The sequence below is a fragment of the Bacillus rossius genome, chromosome 3 (genome assembly GCF_032445375.1).
Source record: "Bacillus rossius redtenbacheri isolate Brsri chromosome 3, Brsri_v3, whole genome shotgun sequence".
NCBI lineage: Eukaryota > Metazoa > Arthropoda > Insecta > Phasmatodea > Bacillidae > Bacillus > Bacillus rossius.
Genome location: NC_086332.1, coordinates 105,786,734 through 105,803,215, shown reverse-complemented (window position 1 = coordinate 105,803,215; position 16,482 = coordinate 105,786,734). Strand labels below are relative to the sequence as shown.

General features: G+C 43.9%; 1 protein-coding gene across 2 annotated transcripts in view; it reads right to left on the bottom strand.

Annotated features, from left to right (window-relative positions):
* Positions 1–251: 251 nt before the first annotated feature.
* LOC134531107 (protein sprouty) overlaps positions 252–16,482 on the bottom strand; it is a 143,030-nt gene continuing 126,799 nt past the window's right edge. For both annotated transcript variants that reach the window (XM_063366657.1, XM_063366658.1), the window contains exon 2: positions 252–4,942. In XM_063366657.1, the coding sequence (XP_063222727.1) occupies positions 4,031–4,840 (810 nt within the window). In that variant the 5' untranslated portion in view covers positions 4,841–4,942 and the 3' untranslated portion in view covers positions 252–4,030. The remainder of the gene's footprint in view (positions 4,943–16,482) is intronic.

The window sequence follows — 16,482 nt, the reverse complement described above, 5'->3', positions numbered from 1 at the left end:
AGTGGCATGTGTAATTTTATTTTTAACTCCCACTATTCTTGACCTTGATGACAATATGCAGGGCCAGAGAAAAAGAGTGAACAAATATTTCGGCAGTCGTATACATACTCACAAAGTAAAGCTGAAATTTGTTCACTAGCATCTAACCCAATTTTGTAGTTCATAAAAAATTATGTTACTATAAATGCCCGGCACATACATGTGTATTATGTGTTGATTGGAAGGTCCGAAAAATAAGAAAACCAGTTTCAACATATGAGTTTGTTATTACAATTGCATCTGAATATTTACAAGACAATATACAAAGCTGCATTTTATATTAACTATATGCATTAAACAAAATGTAGCAATTTTTTGTAGCATTGGAAAATGTGCTACCTATACAAAATGATACATTATTTAACATTCGCTATTTAATGAAAATGGTTACACAATTACTTTATACGAACAACGTAAGTCCAAGACTAGATAATACTGGAAAAGTCTGAATCACCTCCCTTCTCTGTAGTTAACATGCGAAGATGAATTACTTTCATAGATATACACATATATTACAAATTTATGATAAAAAGGAAAAACAAAATAAATAAAATTTTATCCATTGCAACAATCGCAATACATAAAAACTTTTTATATAAGTTAGAATCTTGTACACTTATGCCAGAAAATACTTTGAAATGTTATATGTAACTTCTGTATAATAAATACATTTATATAACACACTGAAAGAGGAGTTGACTGCCATGCACAGCAAGAAACATAATACTTTTATTTTAATTATAACAAACTGATAATTTTAAAAGTTTCCTATCGTAACACAATACCTCTTTCATTTCTGATAAGTCTTTGGCTCAAAGGCAACTACAGCTTTCCAAAAAAAAATAACTTGCATTCCTTCCATAAATTCCAGTAACGCATAGAACCTTACAAGTTACAGGCATCATAACATATTTCGTAACTTCCCGAACAGCTGAAAACAAAAATCCCAATTTAGTAAAGTTTCTGAATTATATATATATATATATTATATATATATATAATATATACCTATATATATATATAATATATACCTATATATATATATAATATATACCTGGATTGAAGATTATCAGTAATCACATTAGAGTACTGTGAACTGACTTAACCTGTGCATGTTCAAGTTAATCAATAAAATAAGGTTAATTCTGGCGGGAAATATACCATTCGACATTTGAGTCAAGAAAATTCAAGCTGTTTCGCCTAATATCAAAATAAGCTAATTCCATTTGCAAGTGTTTGATGGAGAAAAAAAACCTTGAGCCAAAATTGCGAGTACTTTAATTTTAGAAACACGTCAGAATTTGAAAAGTCATCCTGAAATATCAAATCTTCCATCATTTTATTCATAAAGATTACAGGAACAAATACAAATTACAACATTGAAAATGGTACAGTAATCGATCTGCTAGAGATTCAAATAATACACCATTAAATTTCAAAGAACCAAATCGCTGTACCAGGAACATTAAAAAAAACTTTACACTTATAACAGTTCAACACAGACAGCACTAATTTTACAATAGAATGTCAAAAAATGCATTGTTACACGTAAAATGTTATGGTATTTGACCTAATTTTTATTTTCAAGACCCTAATCTTTTCTATAGTACGTATCTTTTCTACAGGCTATTCTTCGGTTCCGTTTATAACTAATAAGTCGTCTTCCCTCTTGTCTAAGGAATTCAGGCCCTTGAATGCTGTTTGCTGCTGAATGCTGGCTTAGTATTTCAAACTACTGTACCACTGGTACCATGATTAAATGAAAAACAATGAGGTTAATGAACATGTTTAATGCATTTTCTATTCCACTTAGTATTAACACAAGATTAGAGTGATCAGTTTCCCTAAGGAACTGTTTAAATGACTAAATGACTAGCGAAATCACTGACATTTTCATGAAAGTAATATTAATTTCGAGAGTAAAATTAAGTGTTTTATGCATTAAATAATAGGTGCGTATTAAAAAAAATACGTTTATGTTACAAACATTCATTTGCAACACAGTGTATCATACTTCTAAGATGTCAACACACCATTACCACATTTAAGTGCTGTCTGGCTGAATGTGAACTCAAAAGGGCAAATTTTAAGTAAGCTTCAGGTACAAATTTCTTAAACATGTCTTTTTCCGATTACCTGCAATACTCATTAAATAAACCATTCAAACTAAACATGTGTAATAAAAGCCGGCCATCTTTAATGTCTTAAGATACTGAAAATATATTCGAATTAACACTAACTTGCTTAAAATACAAAGCACAGTTTACTATTTTTTCAGTGGCTGAAAAAAGTATTTAAAGTTTAGTACTTACATATTACAAAATTTGGAATAATCTACCTGTATTAGATATTACAATCAAACACCTGCATTTCATATAACATTTAACAGGATAACACAACAATGGGTGTTACTTAATGTGCAAATTTCATTAAACAATTTCCCTATGATAAATAATTTTCTCATTCTCTCTACACAGTTTCACAAAACATCAACATGCACATCAATAAGAAAAAGACAACTGCATAATTTATTTAACGTATGTAACATGATAAGTGTATAAAATGATTAGTTTATTTGTAATTACTACTGTAGTGAATTTTACTGCACTAGTTTTTAAGTATGGTTCAAAGCTATTAATTTCTTGGTAGGAAATTGAGATTACCAAGACTGTAGTGCAACTGTTAACCAGACAATGCCACCATTAAAATGTTAACACACACAGTCGAGTCACAAAAAATGACGAGGAATTAAAAATAAAGAATAAGCATAGATTTCTCTGAACACTTTTTCGTTAACATATATATATGAAAATAAATTAATGTTTCTTTTTTGGAACTTTGATACAACGTAGCCTATGCCAATGTACAAAATTAATAAATATGACCAGTATATGTACAAAACTAAGCACTGTCTCCATGTTCTGTGTACAGGTACCTGAGAGCAGTAGTTTTATTTGTGGACCTCAACCACCGCACTTATCTTCACAGTCGAACTATCGAAAAAACCTATTATCACCATGGCTTTAACGTTTATTCCTCCGATAAAATGCCGGTGTTCCATAAGTATGCCCAGGACGTGACGCGACGTCCGCGTTCACGCTCGTTCGAGCTACCAGACAATCGACTGACGTGTTCGACTATTTTATCGAGGAAGCATCGAGGAAAATAAAACTGCGGTACAAACCACAGTAACTTAAATTTCAGGAACATTTTAGTTTAAAAACGCGTGAAATATGGCTCGAATGCCACAGCTAGTCACAGCGGTGCTGCTATGGATTGTAGAACCAATCACGTGGCAGCATTGAACGATCTAGTATGTCGAAACGCGGGGTGGCCGATTGCACTGGTAGCCTAGTACGTACAGCACACCGCATCCCAGCCAAGACGACGATTAAATTATCTACTTGTACTATTATGTTGTCGGTGGGAATGGGCGCAAGGCAAGCTACGTTCGAGTTGATTTCTGTGCATTTGTTTACACACGATTTCCCTGACTTTTCCATGGTTTCCCATTACCAAAATTACAAATTTTCCTGAAATTTTTTTTTTTAAAAATAATTTACATACTTTGCAATTTTTTGAAAGAAATAAAGACAATCCAGCGTATACTATCACTAGTTCAAACAGATCCTGACCAATTTAAACTTCCCTGACTTTCCAGAATGTATACAGGAATTTTTGGGTATAATTAAATATATATTTGGCGTATTCAATGACCCCAAGGCCCCCTGCGTACTCTAGCTAATGTCGCCTGTTTCTTGGCTGCTATCGAGGCACTGGGCTGCCCGTGACTCGACGCCTCTTTGGTTGAGAGTCTCGCTGGCTGAGACACGCCCAGTTAGTAATTTTTACTACCGAGAAATCCAACTGCGAAGATGTCTCGCCACGAAAAAAAAAAAAAAAAAAAAGTGTCAGTCGTGAATACACACGTAACGAATGCAAGTGGGCAAGACTGGCTGGGATGCGCCGGGACGCGCTGGGACGCGCGAGGCTAGAAGTCCGAGCTGGAGTCGAGCAGGCGCTTCTCGGGGGTGAGGTCCTGACGCGCGGGCGGGGCGCAGCGACAGCCCTGGCTGCCGAACCTCGCGTAGCAGCGCTCGCACACGTGCAGGCACCCGCGCAGCGGCCAGTAGCACCACAGGCAGGGCAGCGCCGCCGACAGCGCCGCCAGACAGCCCCAGCGCGCCCAGCGCCGGTGCGGCGCGCACGAGCACGGGCTGTCGGCGCACGACGTGCCGTCGCCGTCCCGCTCCAGCTCGTAGTCCTTGGAGCAGTGGTAGAACAAGGCCTTAACGCAGCACACGCACGACGCGTGGTCCACGGCCGCCTCGGCCGAGCAGAAGCACGCGTTGTCGCACAGCCAGCGCGACGGCAGCGGCCTGGGCTGGCGGCACGCCTCGCAGCGGCAGCGCCCGCAGTCGGGGCAGATGATGGAGCCGGAGTAGCACTCCGCCCCTCTGGAGCCCGCCGCCGCTCCCGCCCCCGCGCGCTCCTTCTTGAAGGTGGTCGCCGCCCCCGGCTGCTTCCTCACCACGCCGCGCTCCTTGCCGACGGGCAGGTGCAGCGCCTGGTGGTGCGACTCCGCCCCCGCCCCCGCCCCCGCCGCCTCCGACGACCGGAACGGCGTCTCCACATACTCGTTGACGGTCCTGTCGCCGTCCGGCCGCGGCGAGGCGAGCGTCACCACCTCGGGCTCGGAGCGGGCGGCGGCGGCGGCGGGGGCGGCGGGGGCGGCGGGGGGCCGGTGCACCCGGGGGAGAGGCGTGGCCGTCTGCTGGGCGACACTGCCATGGTGGGCCATGTGCCCGGTCGAGGAGCTGGTACACGCGTCGACAGCTACCAGGCGCTCCTCGCCGCACAGTGCGCCACGGGGAGCATCTCACATTCCAGCGGCGCGCGCCACCTGCAACACGCGAGCCTTCGCCTGCACCTTCCCTCATTCACCAACCCGCAGCTTTTACAATCAAGTGCCGTCCCAATTCCCTGTTTGACCATGGCGGCCGGACACAACCAGCACCTGCAGTAGAGCTGTCCACAACATTCACTACAGTCATCGACACATTTGGCAAACAAGAGAAATTCATTTGTTTGGCGCAATATGAACAAGCATTTCATTTAATCCATAACTCATATTCTCAGCGCACTATATTTCCCCCTAAACGTTGGCTAAACAAACATGTAATAGCGACCTACTTTGCATTTTTTTTTTAATTTTCTATTCAATTAGTATTCAATACACGTAAGTAAAATATGGCTGTTTGTTAGACTTGGAAACATTGTTGATGTTTGCAACGTTACTTTTTTATTGGCTTGACTCGTCAATGAAGATCTTATCACCAATCGATACGACCCAAATAATGTTGTTGCTGCAATACTGTTTAAGAAAAGTTCTACCGATGAAACACTAAAGAAGAGCTAGGGCCACTGGGCGGGGTAACATTCTCAACGGCACGGACAGGTGGCACCCGGGTGCTTCCGCGCGCTTCTCGGGCTCACTCGGGGTCACTCGGGGTCACTCGGGCTCACTCGGGGTCACTCGGGCTCACTCGGGCTCACTCGGAGTCACTCGGGGTCACTCGGGGTCACTCGGGCTCACTCGGGCTCACTCGGGGTCACTCGGGGTCACTCGGGGTCACTCGGGCTCACTCGGGGTCACTCGGGCTCACTCGGGCTCACTCGGGGTCACTCGGGCTCACTCGGGGTCACTCGGGCTCACTCGGGGTCACTCGGGCTCACTCGGGCTCACTCGGGCTCACTCGGGCTCACTCGGGCTCACTCGGGCTCACTCGGGGTCACTCGGGCTCACTCGGGGTCACTCGGGCTCACTCGGGGTCACTGAGAGTTCGCTTCGAGCCTTGGCCGAGGACGGACGCGTCAAGCGGAGCTGCGAGATTCCAGGAACAGCCTGTTTGCTCGCACACAGGCCAGGTGGTATTCCCAGGTTTTTTCTAAGAAGTGTAAGCGTGCAAAACAACCCGGGTTGTAGCTAACCCTACAGCCTAGCCACAACCCGGCTTAATACCGGGTGCGTGGTCAGTGGGTGTTAGTGCGTTGTAGGGTGTAACTAGCGACATGACTGACCAGTTAAGTGACGAGCAGGCGATGCAGGAGTGCATCGATGTGCCCCTGCCGAGCGACGACGAACAAGAAATGTCTAGCGACGACGGCTTTACAACAGTCGTCTCAAAAAAACAAAAAACGGGAGGAAAGGACGAAAGACTGCGCCCCCCACTGACGAACCCCGCGATCGCCAGGCAGCAGGCCGAGCGACTTCGCAAGCAGCCCGTCAGAAGGGTAAACAACTCGGCCAATCAAACGGCCGCCAACACGCCCGCAGGTTCGAGCCCTGCCCCGCCAAACCCTGCCCCTCAGGCAAAGAAAATGCAGGTGAAACCCCTGTATGTATTTGTTGATTCTGGCCACAGCTACCCGGCCATTAAAACAGTGCTGGATGCAGCACTGCAGGAGCGCTGGTCGTGCGTCAGTCGCGGCCATGACCAGCTCATGATTCACACTGCCACCGTGGAGGAGTACCACAGGGCAGTGCGTGCACTGGAGCAGGCCGGAGTGCAACACTCTGTGCTGCTGCAACGGGACGAGATCCCGAACAAGTTTGTGTTTTGTCGAGTGCATAGCAGCACCGACAAACAATTCATTCAGGCCGAGTTCGCCGCAATGGGTCTTCCAGTGCAGAACTTCTGGTTTCTGTACAACAGGCAGACAAGGCAGCCTATAAATAAGTTAGTCGTAGAGCTCCCGAAGGCCGTAAATCCAGAAAGGATTTACGGCCTGAAGTCATTCGGAGGCCTCAGCATTCGTGTTGAGGACTATCGACACCCCAAAGGCCCCCTCCAATGTGGCAACTGTCAGAGGTTTGGCCACCCCGCAAAAGGCTGCAGAGCCTCCCCTGTGTGCCGATGGTGCAGCCAAGGGCACAAAACCGAGGTTTGCCCCCAGGGAGGTGACAGGACGAAGGCAAAGTGCGCGCGATGTGAAGGCCCGCATTGCGCCAATTACAGAGGCTGCATGGCCTACAAGAGGTAGAACTGGCGTCACCTCCCGCAACAGGAGCGGAAAGACAGAGAGCTGCAGTCCAAACGCGCATTGCGCGTAGACAAGCGAGCAACAGCCGCGGCTCAAGTCCGCCCGCCCCCACAACAAGCCGGCCCCTCAGGCTACTGCCCCCAGCCCCCAAGGCAGCCGTGGCGAGCCCCGAGCTACCCCGCCCCCCCCGCAATGGCAGAGCCCTAATCAATATTCAGTGTTGAGCGATAGACATGAACTGGAGTACCCTGTCTTGGCAAACCCACCCAGGCCTAGAGGCCAGCCCCTGCCCCAGAGGCCCCCGAAGAAACACCATTCGGGGCACAAAAACGGTAAAGGCCGGGCGCAAGGTCAAGTGATGGATCAGCCAGGTACTAAGGCGCCACCCAACTCCACCACTCCCCCCAGTGATTCCAAGAAAGTCGCGCCTGGGCAACAACAAGCCAGCCCATTGCAGACTGACTCACCAACAGTAATGCCAACTGCTTCACCGCAGCTAAATCCCGCGGAGAAGCCAGCGATGGACGCGAGCGACTTTCTGAAGCTCGTAGGCCAATCGGATGCCATTACACAGGACCCTAACCTTGCACACGTCCTGGAACCAATGTGCATTTTAATGGCTATTTGGTGTAATCCGTCCAAGTCAATAGAGGACAAAATAAAAGCCACCACGGGCTTCGTGACAGCATTAGCGGCCAGCTTTAATGCCGCACACCCTTAATTTAGGTTCTGCCATTAATACTACCCCCGTAGACAGTAGATTAAGTACCATCCTTTACTGGAATGCACGAGGAATTAGAAATAAAATAATCGAATTTACCGATCATTTAATTAAACATAATATTAGAATCGCGGCGATAAACGAAACACACTTAATTCCAACAGATCGTCTAACTATCTTAAATTACACTATTTATAGGCGCGACCGCGATACCAGAAGTGGAGGGGTTGCCCTACTAATCCACAGAAGTATACAACATAGTGAATTTCATTTACCTGAATTTAATAAATTAGAAGCTGTGGCAATTACTTTTAAAGTCAATAAACAACAAATTGTGCTTATTTCGATGTATGCACCACCGGGCAGGTCACTAACTGAAAACGAGCTGGACATCTTATATGGCTCAGCTCCCACATTCCTAGCAGTCGGCGATATTAATGCCAAACATAAAGACTGGAACTGTCGGAGCAATACAGCCAATGGCCTACTGCTGCAAAGACACGAGTCTAACAAAAATTATCAAGTACATGCTCCCTCAGAGCCCACTCACGATAGCGGAGTACTAAGGCACAACCCCGATATTTTAGATATTGCATTAAATAAGAGAGTTCAAACGGGATTCGAACTCAGAGTTTTTCACGAAATGTCGTCTGACCACTTTCCAGTACATCTACTATTCGATGACGTGGACACTGACATCAGTCCTCCGAGAAAAATTAAAGACTACAAGAAAGCCGACTGGAGAGGCTTTCAGACGTATTTAGTCGATAATTTGCCTGCAGCCGATGCTGCCAACTTCAAAACAAAAGATAACATCGAATCAGCAGTCACTGAACTTACAGTTAAAATTCAAACTGCAATTAACTCGTGCATCCCAGAAAAGGTGGTTAGATTTAAGCAAGATGAACTGCCGGTGTATATTAGGGATTTAATTTCTCAGAAAAATAGATTAAGGCGCGAATATACTCGACGTAGGCAGCGCGACATTAAAGCGAGAATTAATAAATTACAGAAAATAATTTCCGATGAAATAACTCTATGGAGGAGCAGCCAATGGGAGACGAAAGTCTCTCAGCTACAGGTGCAAGATGGTAGCACCTGGAGTATGACAAAGCGATTCATTCATAAGATAGATAAAATACCTCCGCTAAAAACACGCACTGGGTTCGCTTTTACACCGACAGACAAAGCACAAGCCTTCGCGAATACCCTTGAATTAGCCTTTCAACCTAATATCGAACCCTGTGACCCGCAATTTAATGCCAGAATATACAGAGACCTTACAATTAAACTTAATCAGCCTTTAACCTCAAAACCTTACTTAACTCAATCTCAGGAAGTTAAACAGGCTATCAGGCGTATGAAACCACGTAAGGCACCAGGAAACGATGGCATTCAGGCAGTAGTCCTTAAGAAACTGCCCGATGAAATTTTGGAATACCTAGCTCAATTAATAAATGGAATACTTAAACTACAGTATTTTCCATCGCAGTGGAAAGAAGCGAATGTGATAGTTTTTCATAAATCCGGAAAAGATAAGACACTGCCCCAAAATTATAGGCCCATTAGTCTGCTGAGTACATTGTCAAAAGTAGCTGAATGCATAATTCTACAGCGACTAAATACTCACATTAAAGAAAATGACGTACTGCCGGACGAACAATTTGGTTTTCGCAGCGAGCATTCAACAACGCATCAACTGGTCCGTATGACAGAACAAATAATAACTGCGTTCAATCAGAATAGCTATAATCTCGCAGCGTTTTTGGACATAGAAAAAGCCTTTGATAGAGTACTTCATGAAGGCTTAATTTATAAATTATATAAAACTGGCTTCCCCGATTGTTATATTAAATTACTGGCCTCGTATTTAGAAAATAGATCGTTTAGAGTCACGACAGAAGGAGCACAGTCCGATTTAAAAATAATTAAAGCAGGAGTCCCACAAGGCAGCATCTTGGGGCCGGTTTTATTCAATATTTATATCCACGATATGCCTAAGCCCGCACACCGATCAGTTCAGTTTGGCTGCTACGCGGACGATACGGTATTGTTTAGCAGATCTAGTATTCTAGAACTCGCAGCAGACAGATTACAAACCGCGTTAAATTCAATAGAACAGTGGTGCACAAAATGGCGAATTAAGGTAAACCCTACTAAATCAGAAGCTATAGTTTTTACGCGTAAACATCTCCCGCCACTTGAAGATAGACCACGACTAACACTTTTCAATGAGCAAATTCCTCACAAAAATGTGGTTAAATATTTAGGCGTACACATGGATAGGAAACTACTATGGCGCGATCACATAGAGGCGAAAAGAAAAACAGCTTTCACTAGGCTCATGACCCTCTACCCCGTCATGAGCAGACGTTTAGGTAGCTCTGTTAAAAACGGAATTATAATTTATAACGCACTAATAAAACCAATAATCACGTATGCAGCGCCGGTGTGGGCAACAGCAGCGGAATCTCACTTAATCAAGCTACAGAGAATTCAGAATAAGAGTATTCGTATTGCGACAGATGCGCCTGTGTATTGCCCCGTAAGGGCTATGCACAGAGAGCTCAAACTCGAACTTTTAAAACATTATTATTTCCGAACTGCGCAAAAATTCTATGATAAATGTGCCATAAGCAGAAACCCATATATTTCATCACTGGGCGAACAAGATCCAGAGTTGCATGGAAAATATAAAATGCCAAATTCAATCTTGGCTCACAGACCTCCGTAGTGTGCTGTGGCTGGCTGAGCGATCGGCCAATCAGTCTCCCGCGAGTTGAAACTTAAATTATAGACATTAACGAATAATTTGCTAATTCAAAATGGTCCGAAGCACGCAGGTGTAGGTTCGGCTCCCGGGAGTTCACTGCCTGTTGTGTTAGGGCTGACTCCCTATGTACGATGGGCATGGCCCGCCTGGCAGGCTTCACCTCCAGTGCCGGTTGTGTTTCTGAAAGACATGGGATTTTGAATTACAAGCTTGCAACCATGCCAGAATGCGAATAGGTCTTGACTTAATTCACCTGTAACTTTATACACCGACAGTTCCTCTATATTTAACTAGTAGTATAGTAGTAGATATTAGAGATTTGTAAATTAGTAATAAGCCCTAGATACTAAGTAATAGTCATCAAAAATATATATTTCTAAAATAATAATAAAAAATCTAAAAAAATAAAAAATAAAAAAAAATTAAAAAAAATATATATATATTTTTAGTTCTTATTTTAGTTTTATCTTAAGCACTGCACGTCCATCCCTGAGTTGGGTGTTTGCATATTTCGTAACGAAATGCCTAGTTTGTAAGTCATTTATCTTTTTTCTGTTTTAGTTTCTTAGTTTTTTAGGTGCTGACTGGCGGCGGAGTGAGTGGTCAGTGCAACCACTCACCACCAGGGGCGCTTGCGTCCCTGGTCACTAAATCCAGTCCTGGATAAAAAGCAAAGCGGACTACGAGTCCAAGTTCCCAACCCCCGCATGGTAGACTCTTTTCTACTCTGTCCAACACTTCATCCAGACCATCCTCTGTCTCCTGTAAACTCCTACACGTAATGCATGCCAATTTGCATCCCGCATGAATGTGCCCAGGGTTTTCCCTGTGTCTATGCAGGTTTTACCTGGGCCCAACCTATCTCTAGTTATAGTCTAGATTTAAGAGTGAGGGGAGTTAGTCATGGCGCCAATCGCTGCCATGGCTGGCCAATCCCCTCCTAGCACATGATGCATGCGACCCTCTCCTTGCATGGCTAATCCCAGCATGACTAGGCGTATAGGCTTCGGCCTGAGACGCACCTAGGTCCCTCCCTAACCCGGACCCCTCCAAAATACACTTAGTTTTAGTTAGGTTAGGAAAAAAAAAAAAAAAAAAATCAATCGGGGTCACTCGGGCTCACTCGGGGAAAATGCTGAGGTGTTAAGGGCCGCCGCAGACGCCATACACCGCCGGCCAGGGAGGCATGCAGTGAGTGTCCGCCCCAGCACTTCCCTGGAGTGATCTCGGGGAAACATGGAAGACTGCAAACGGGATGGCAGAACCAATACTCGAACCCAAGTGCTTCCGAATATGAGTCTAACGTTACAGCGTTGCGATACACACAACATTTTTGTTTGTATTTTAACAAAAGATTGTTTTGAAAACCAGTAATTCCCAAGAAATAGTTTGTAATACTACAAGAAAGATGACGTAAATTTGTACCACAAATTTCGGCGGTTATTTTTGCATATATGAAATACATTTACGAAAACAGGCGCTGGATTTTAAATTTTGATTTATGTTTAATTCAAGCACAGATTTATTAAACAATGGAAAATATAATCAAATATACAATAATTTGACTTAATTTTGTTTTATTATGCTTATTAATGTGCACAGTTAATACTGGAAAGCTCTTCAGGCAGGTACTGGGGCAACACAAAGCATAAATGCCCGGGTAAGAATTCGAACTCAGTATTACTGCGAGCACTACTTTTGTAGTGATGCAGCTGTTTTGCACGTAATTGTACTTGCGATTTTACACGATTATTTCGGTTCAATTGACAAAATACTTTTACAGTGTACCTCGCTCAGTGTTCCTTGCCCGGGTTGAGGGGAAGGGAGGAGGTGTGGAGGAGGGGAGAGGGTTGTCGTCAACGCGAGAAGCTCATGCGAGGGTCACAGGTTCGATCCCCGCACTTGGCATGACTCAGCCATGAGCGAGCGCTGGAGCGACTGTCGCAGTGCGTTTGTAAGGCGGGTGTGATAAGGTCCACGCTCGTTGGTGCTTCTAGCGCGGTGACGCCTCTAAGCGCAAGGCTCTAAACTGGCGCGCATAGGCCAACTGAGAGATTTGAGAGGTAACCACGAAGAGAAATGAAGTTAAAGGTGTGAAGAATCTGTCCGGGATGTTTTATACGTAATAATTACTCTGAAAACATGCATTTTAGCCATTTTCACTCTTCTAGAAATACAGTTTAAAACGAAATACGGAAAAGAACTACTCATTCGCCCTCAGCGTATTACTGAATGTTTTTCGTGAGCAGACACCACTCGGACATCTTGAAGAGTTTTTAGACCACGTGGTTGTTTCTGAAGATGCAACCGGATAGTGGGGGTCTTACTACAGCTTCATGTGTTGCAGGAAGATCTCAGGCTCTTGGTTGTACGAGCGACGTAAAAACCTGTCACATCGAAACCAACCTCACAGTGGGCTTAGATCCCTGGTGCAGTATTCTGATAGTTGAATTTATTATTCAGTAATGACAACAAATGATAAGTATAAGTAGTTCGGGTTGTGTTTTCTGCATAACAGCCACAGTGAAAGGTCTTAAAAACGCTACCTTTCGGTTCGGCACCAATCGATAATCCGGCACCAATAGCCTGTCGCGTTCAGATTTATTTCGGGTGTATGTCCCGCTGTTCGCCTTGGCCACCAGGTCGCAGCACTGCGCTGCCGGAGGTTATCCTTACTGTCGGTTTACACTGCAGTGCAGTTAATTCCGTGATATATATTATTTTCTTTCGTATTCCCGTTAATTATATATTTAAGTTCGATTATTCGGCATAGCCATGGTCCAGACTTGCAGGAATAAAAAACTTTCAGTCTTTTCGTCCACAGACTCAATGATACATGACGTTTATCAAACACTGAACGTCTGGGTCATGGTGTACATTCTAGTTGACATACTCAATGGATATTAAATAAATATGTAATTCTATATATCATCCCTACTAATATTATAAATGCAAAAGTGTGTCTATTTGTCCTTTCACGCAGAAAGAGCTACGGATAGACGTGATTTTTTTTTGCATTTAGACTGTTTATGGGCCAGAGTGACATTGACTACATATAATCATGAAATTCCCACTCTAAGGGAGTAAAAAAAAAAAAAGGGTAAATTCAGTTTTATAATATAAAATCATTGGAGGTAGGTCATAGTAACACAAATAGTGAGTTTAGTTTAGAACTTCGTCAATACATGGCATTGCCTTGAATTTGTAACGCGCTATCGTTTGATGAGTCTGTCACGTCTTGCCTAGAGGTTACCTGCCTTCCCAAAAAATGAAGATGAAGATTGATGCACCGAGATTGTTCAATCAATGGGACTTTGAAATAAAAATTTACCGTTTTTTAAGAGTAAGTCCTTCAGACTTGAAACTCGGTAGTGCTGTTACTTATATTATGATGTGTTTAGCCCGAGCAACTCCGGGTACTTCGGTTAGTAACATAATCATTCATTAAAGTTATAATTATAACTTAAAATTATTATACATAACATTAAAAAATAGCTAAAGACAAAATAAAATAAATTATGTTTGATGAAATGACAAAATGTAACTGAATTGGTTAAATATGATGTACACAGAAACATTTTTTTTCTGACTAAAAATTCAAATTAATCTATTTTTAAAAAAAAACATGTATTTTTTTGCAGTTTTCTCTAAGAAATAAGAACTAACCAGCCTCCATCACTCCCCATAGTTGGCCTAGTTAAAACCGAACCATGAATACGCCATTTTATAGTGTTTATGACTACGCAATAAAACACCATCTAAAAAAAGGACTGATTTGACAATCTGAGTGATGGAAGACTAGAGTATTTTATTGTTCCCTAAATTTACTATAATTGTAAAATTGGTATTAATTTTTGAGGATTGAAAGTAAATGCGCTGTGTATTGAAAGAAGCGGTGTTGTTGGGAGCGGGCTGTCGGCACGGGAGGGCGCATGTTTTCGGGACGGGCGGTAGCGGCTCGCCCACGACGGCGAGGCCGCGTGGGCGCCAGCAGCCAGCTAGCTTCCCACTCGCCCGACCCGGGGACCGCACAGGCCCGCCATCTTGCCCGCGTCACTGCAGTCACCCACCAACTTCCGGCCGGGGCTCGCCCCCACTCGCGGCTGGTTCCGTAGCCAGCGCCACTGACTGCTTGTTGGCTTCTGGGTCGCGGCGCGCCTTGCCGCAGCCATCTTCAGATATCGACAGCCCTTCAAGATGGCTCGACCAGGCGCGCATGTGGCTCGACTTAGAAGCCAAGTGGTTTGTTGCAACGAACATACAACGTATTTGGGATGAATAAGCGTCTGAATAGTGATCAACCGAGCCAAGTTGTACAATCATCGCATAACTTGAAGCTGCCATATACCTATAAGTTGTATGTTATCCATTCGTTAAAAGTCTTCCAAATGTTCATAATTTAAGTGTTGCCTGACCAATGGCGCCATGATCACTAACTGGAAGTGCAATTAGTGTTTCCACAGCTAGTTTATTATTAACACTCGGATTTTATGGTACCCTTTCCGAGATGTTCATGAGTTCTTTGACTTATAGCATGGACTCCAGGGTCTTCTACAAACTCGGACAAATATTGGCTGCTGATTTGTGAGAAGTTGCAACCAAAGTACCCGTTATGCGGTACTTCTTCGACTGAGTGTTTCTCATTTGCTCACAGTCCTCGAGACAAGCTGTGGCCCAACCGTAGAAACAACACGACGATTAAAAGGAATCAATTTTATACCTTCACTAAATAAATCCGTGAATTTTTCCTGGCCTTATTGTAAGGGTGTTTGGCACCCAGAAGACCATTCTTTAATTTTACGTGAGACTTTGTCCTACTTCTGGATCATTTAAGTAATATTAATTTAATGTGGTTAAAAATATGTACTGTCACTGTTTCTACATACCTACTTCGTTGTCAAAATATTTCATTCATTTTTAACGTCTTAGCCATACTGGCTGACATAACGGAAACTTTCCCGGTCGAGGGGTCTATAAATAGGCCATGTTTCAAGTAGCTGAATATGAAATAAGACGCTGCTAAGTGTTACATCTACTTAAGACGACCGTGCTGAGTTATTACATTTTCATATGATTACTTTTTGTTTCTGTCCCTGTTAACTGGTGAAACACAACTGCAACCCGAAGTTTAGTGCGATAGTTGGTGCGTCTCGTACTCCACCGACAGCACTCTGTCAGTTTTCTGCGCAGTTGGCAAGTCGTTCGGGTCGGAATGTTCTAGTTGCGTAATGTGGTGACAAGAGAATGTGAAATATACCAAGATAAGTTCCTTGTTTCAATTGTCTGGAAACCGTTGTAATAAGATATAGCAGCATCATTCCTCGGACAAGTACTTGCTTCACGCTGATGACGACTTCTGCGCTCAGTGAGTTATAAACAAGGATAGGTCTGTACCCTTTCACGTGTAAATCGCTAATCGACCAATGAACATTCTTTATGTACAGACAAGGTGAGTACTGACCCGCAAAGTAACTGTGTCACCAGCTGTGTGTTCGAACTGTACAGCACTGTCGTAAGTTTGTGGTTACTGGGTTTTATTTGAGGCACATGTTTACAGTCAGGATACCAATCACAGCCACTCAGTGCGGAAGCAAACGCGTCCTGAATGGTCCCCCTATGAATTTCCGGCCTCCTACCCAAGGACAAGAAACAAATTAATTACACCTAATATATGCAAAATAAACACAAGGAAGACACCCAACTTGTTCATGATAGCAACTCTCTGTAAACACAGCTTAACGCGCTACACCTGGGAAGTGTAGTCTCTGCGACGGGTTGCTTCGAGAAAAACACCGCGACGTCGCTAACCATGAGCTGTCGCGCACCGTCAGGCAGTCGTCGAGAAGCCTCTGCCAATCAGAACTGGGTTGCCTACAATCGCGCCCTACTTGCCGGGCCGTGCTGG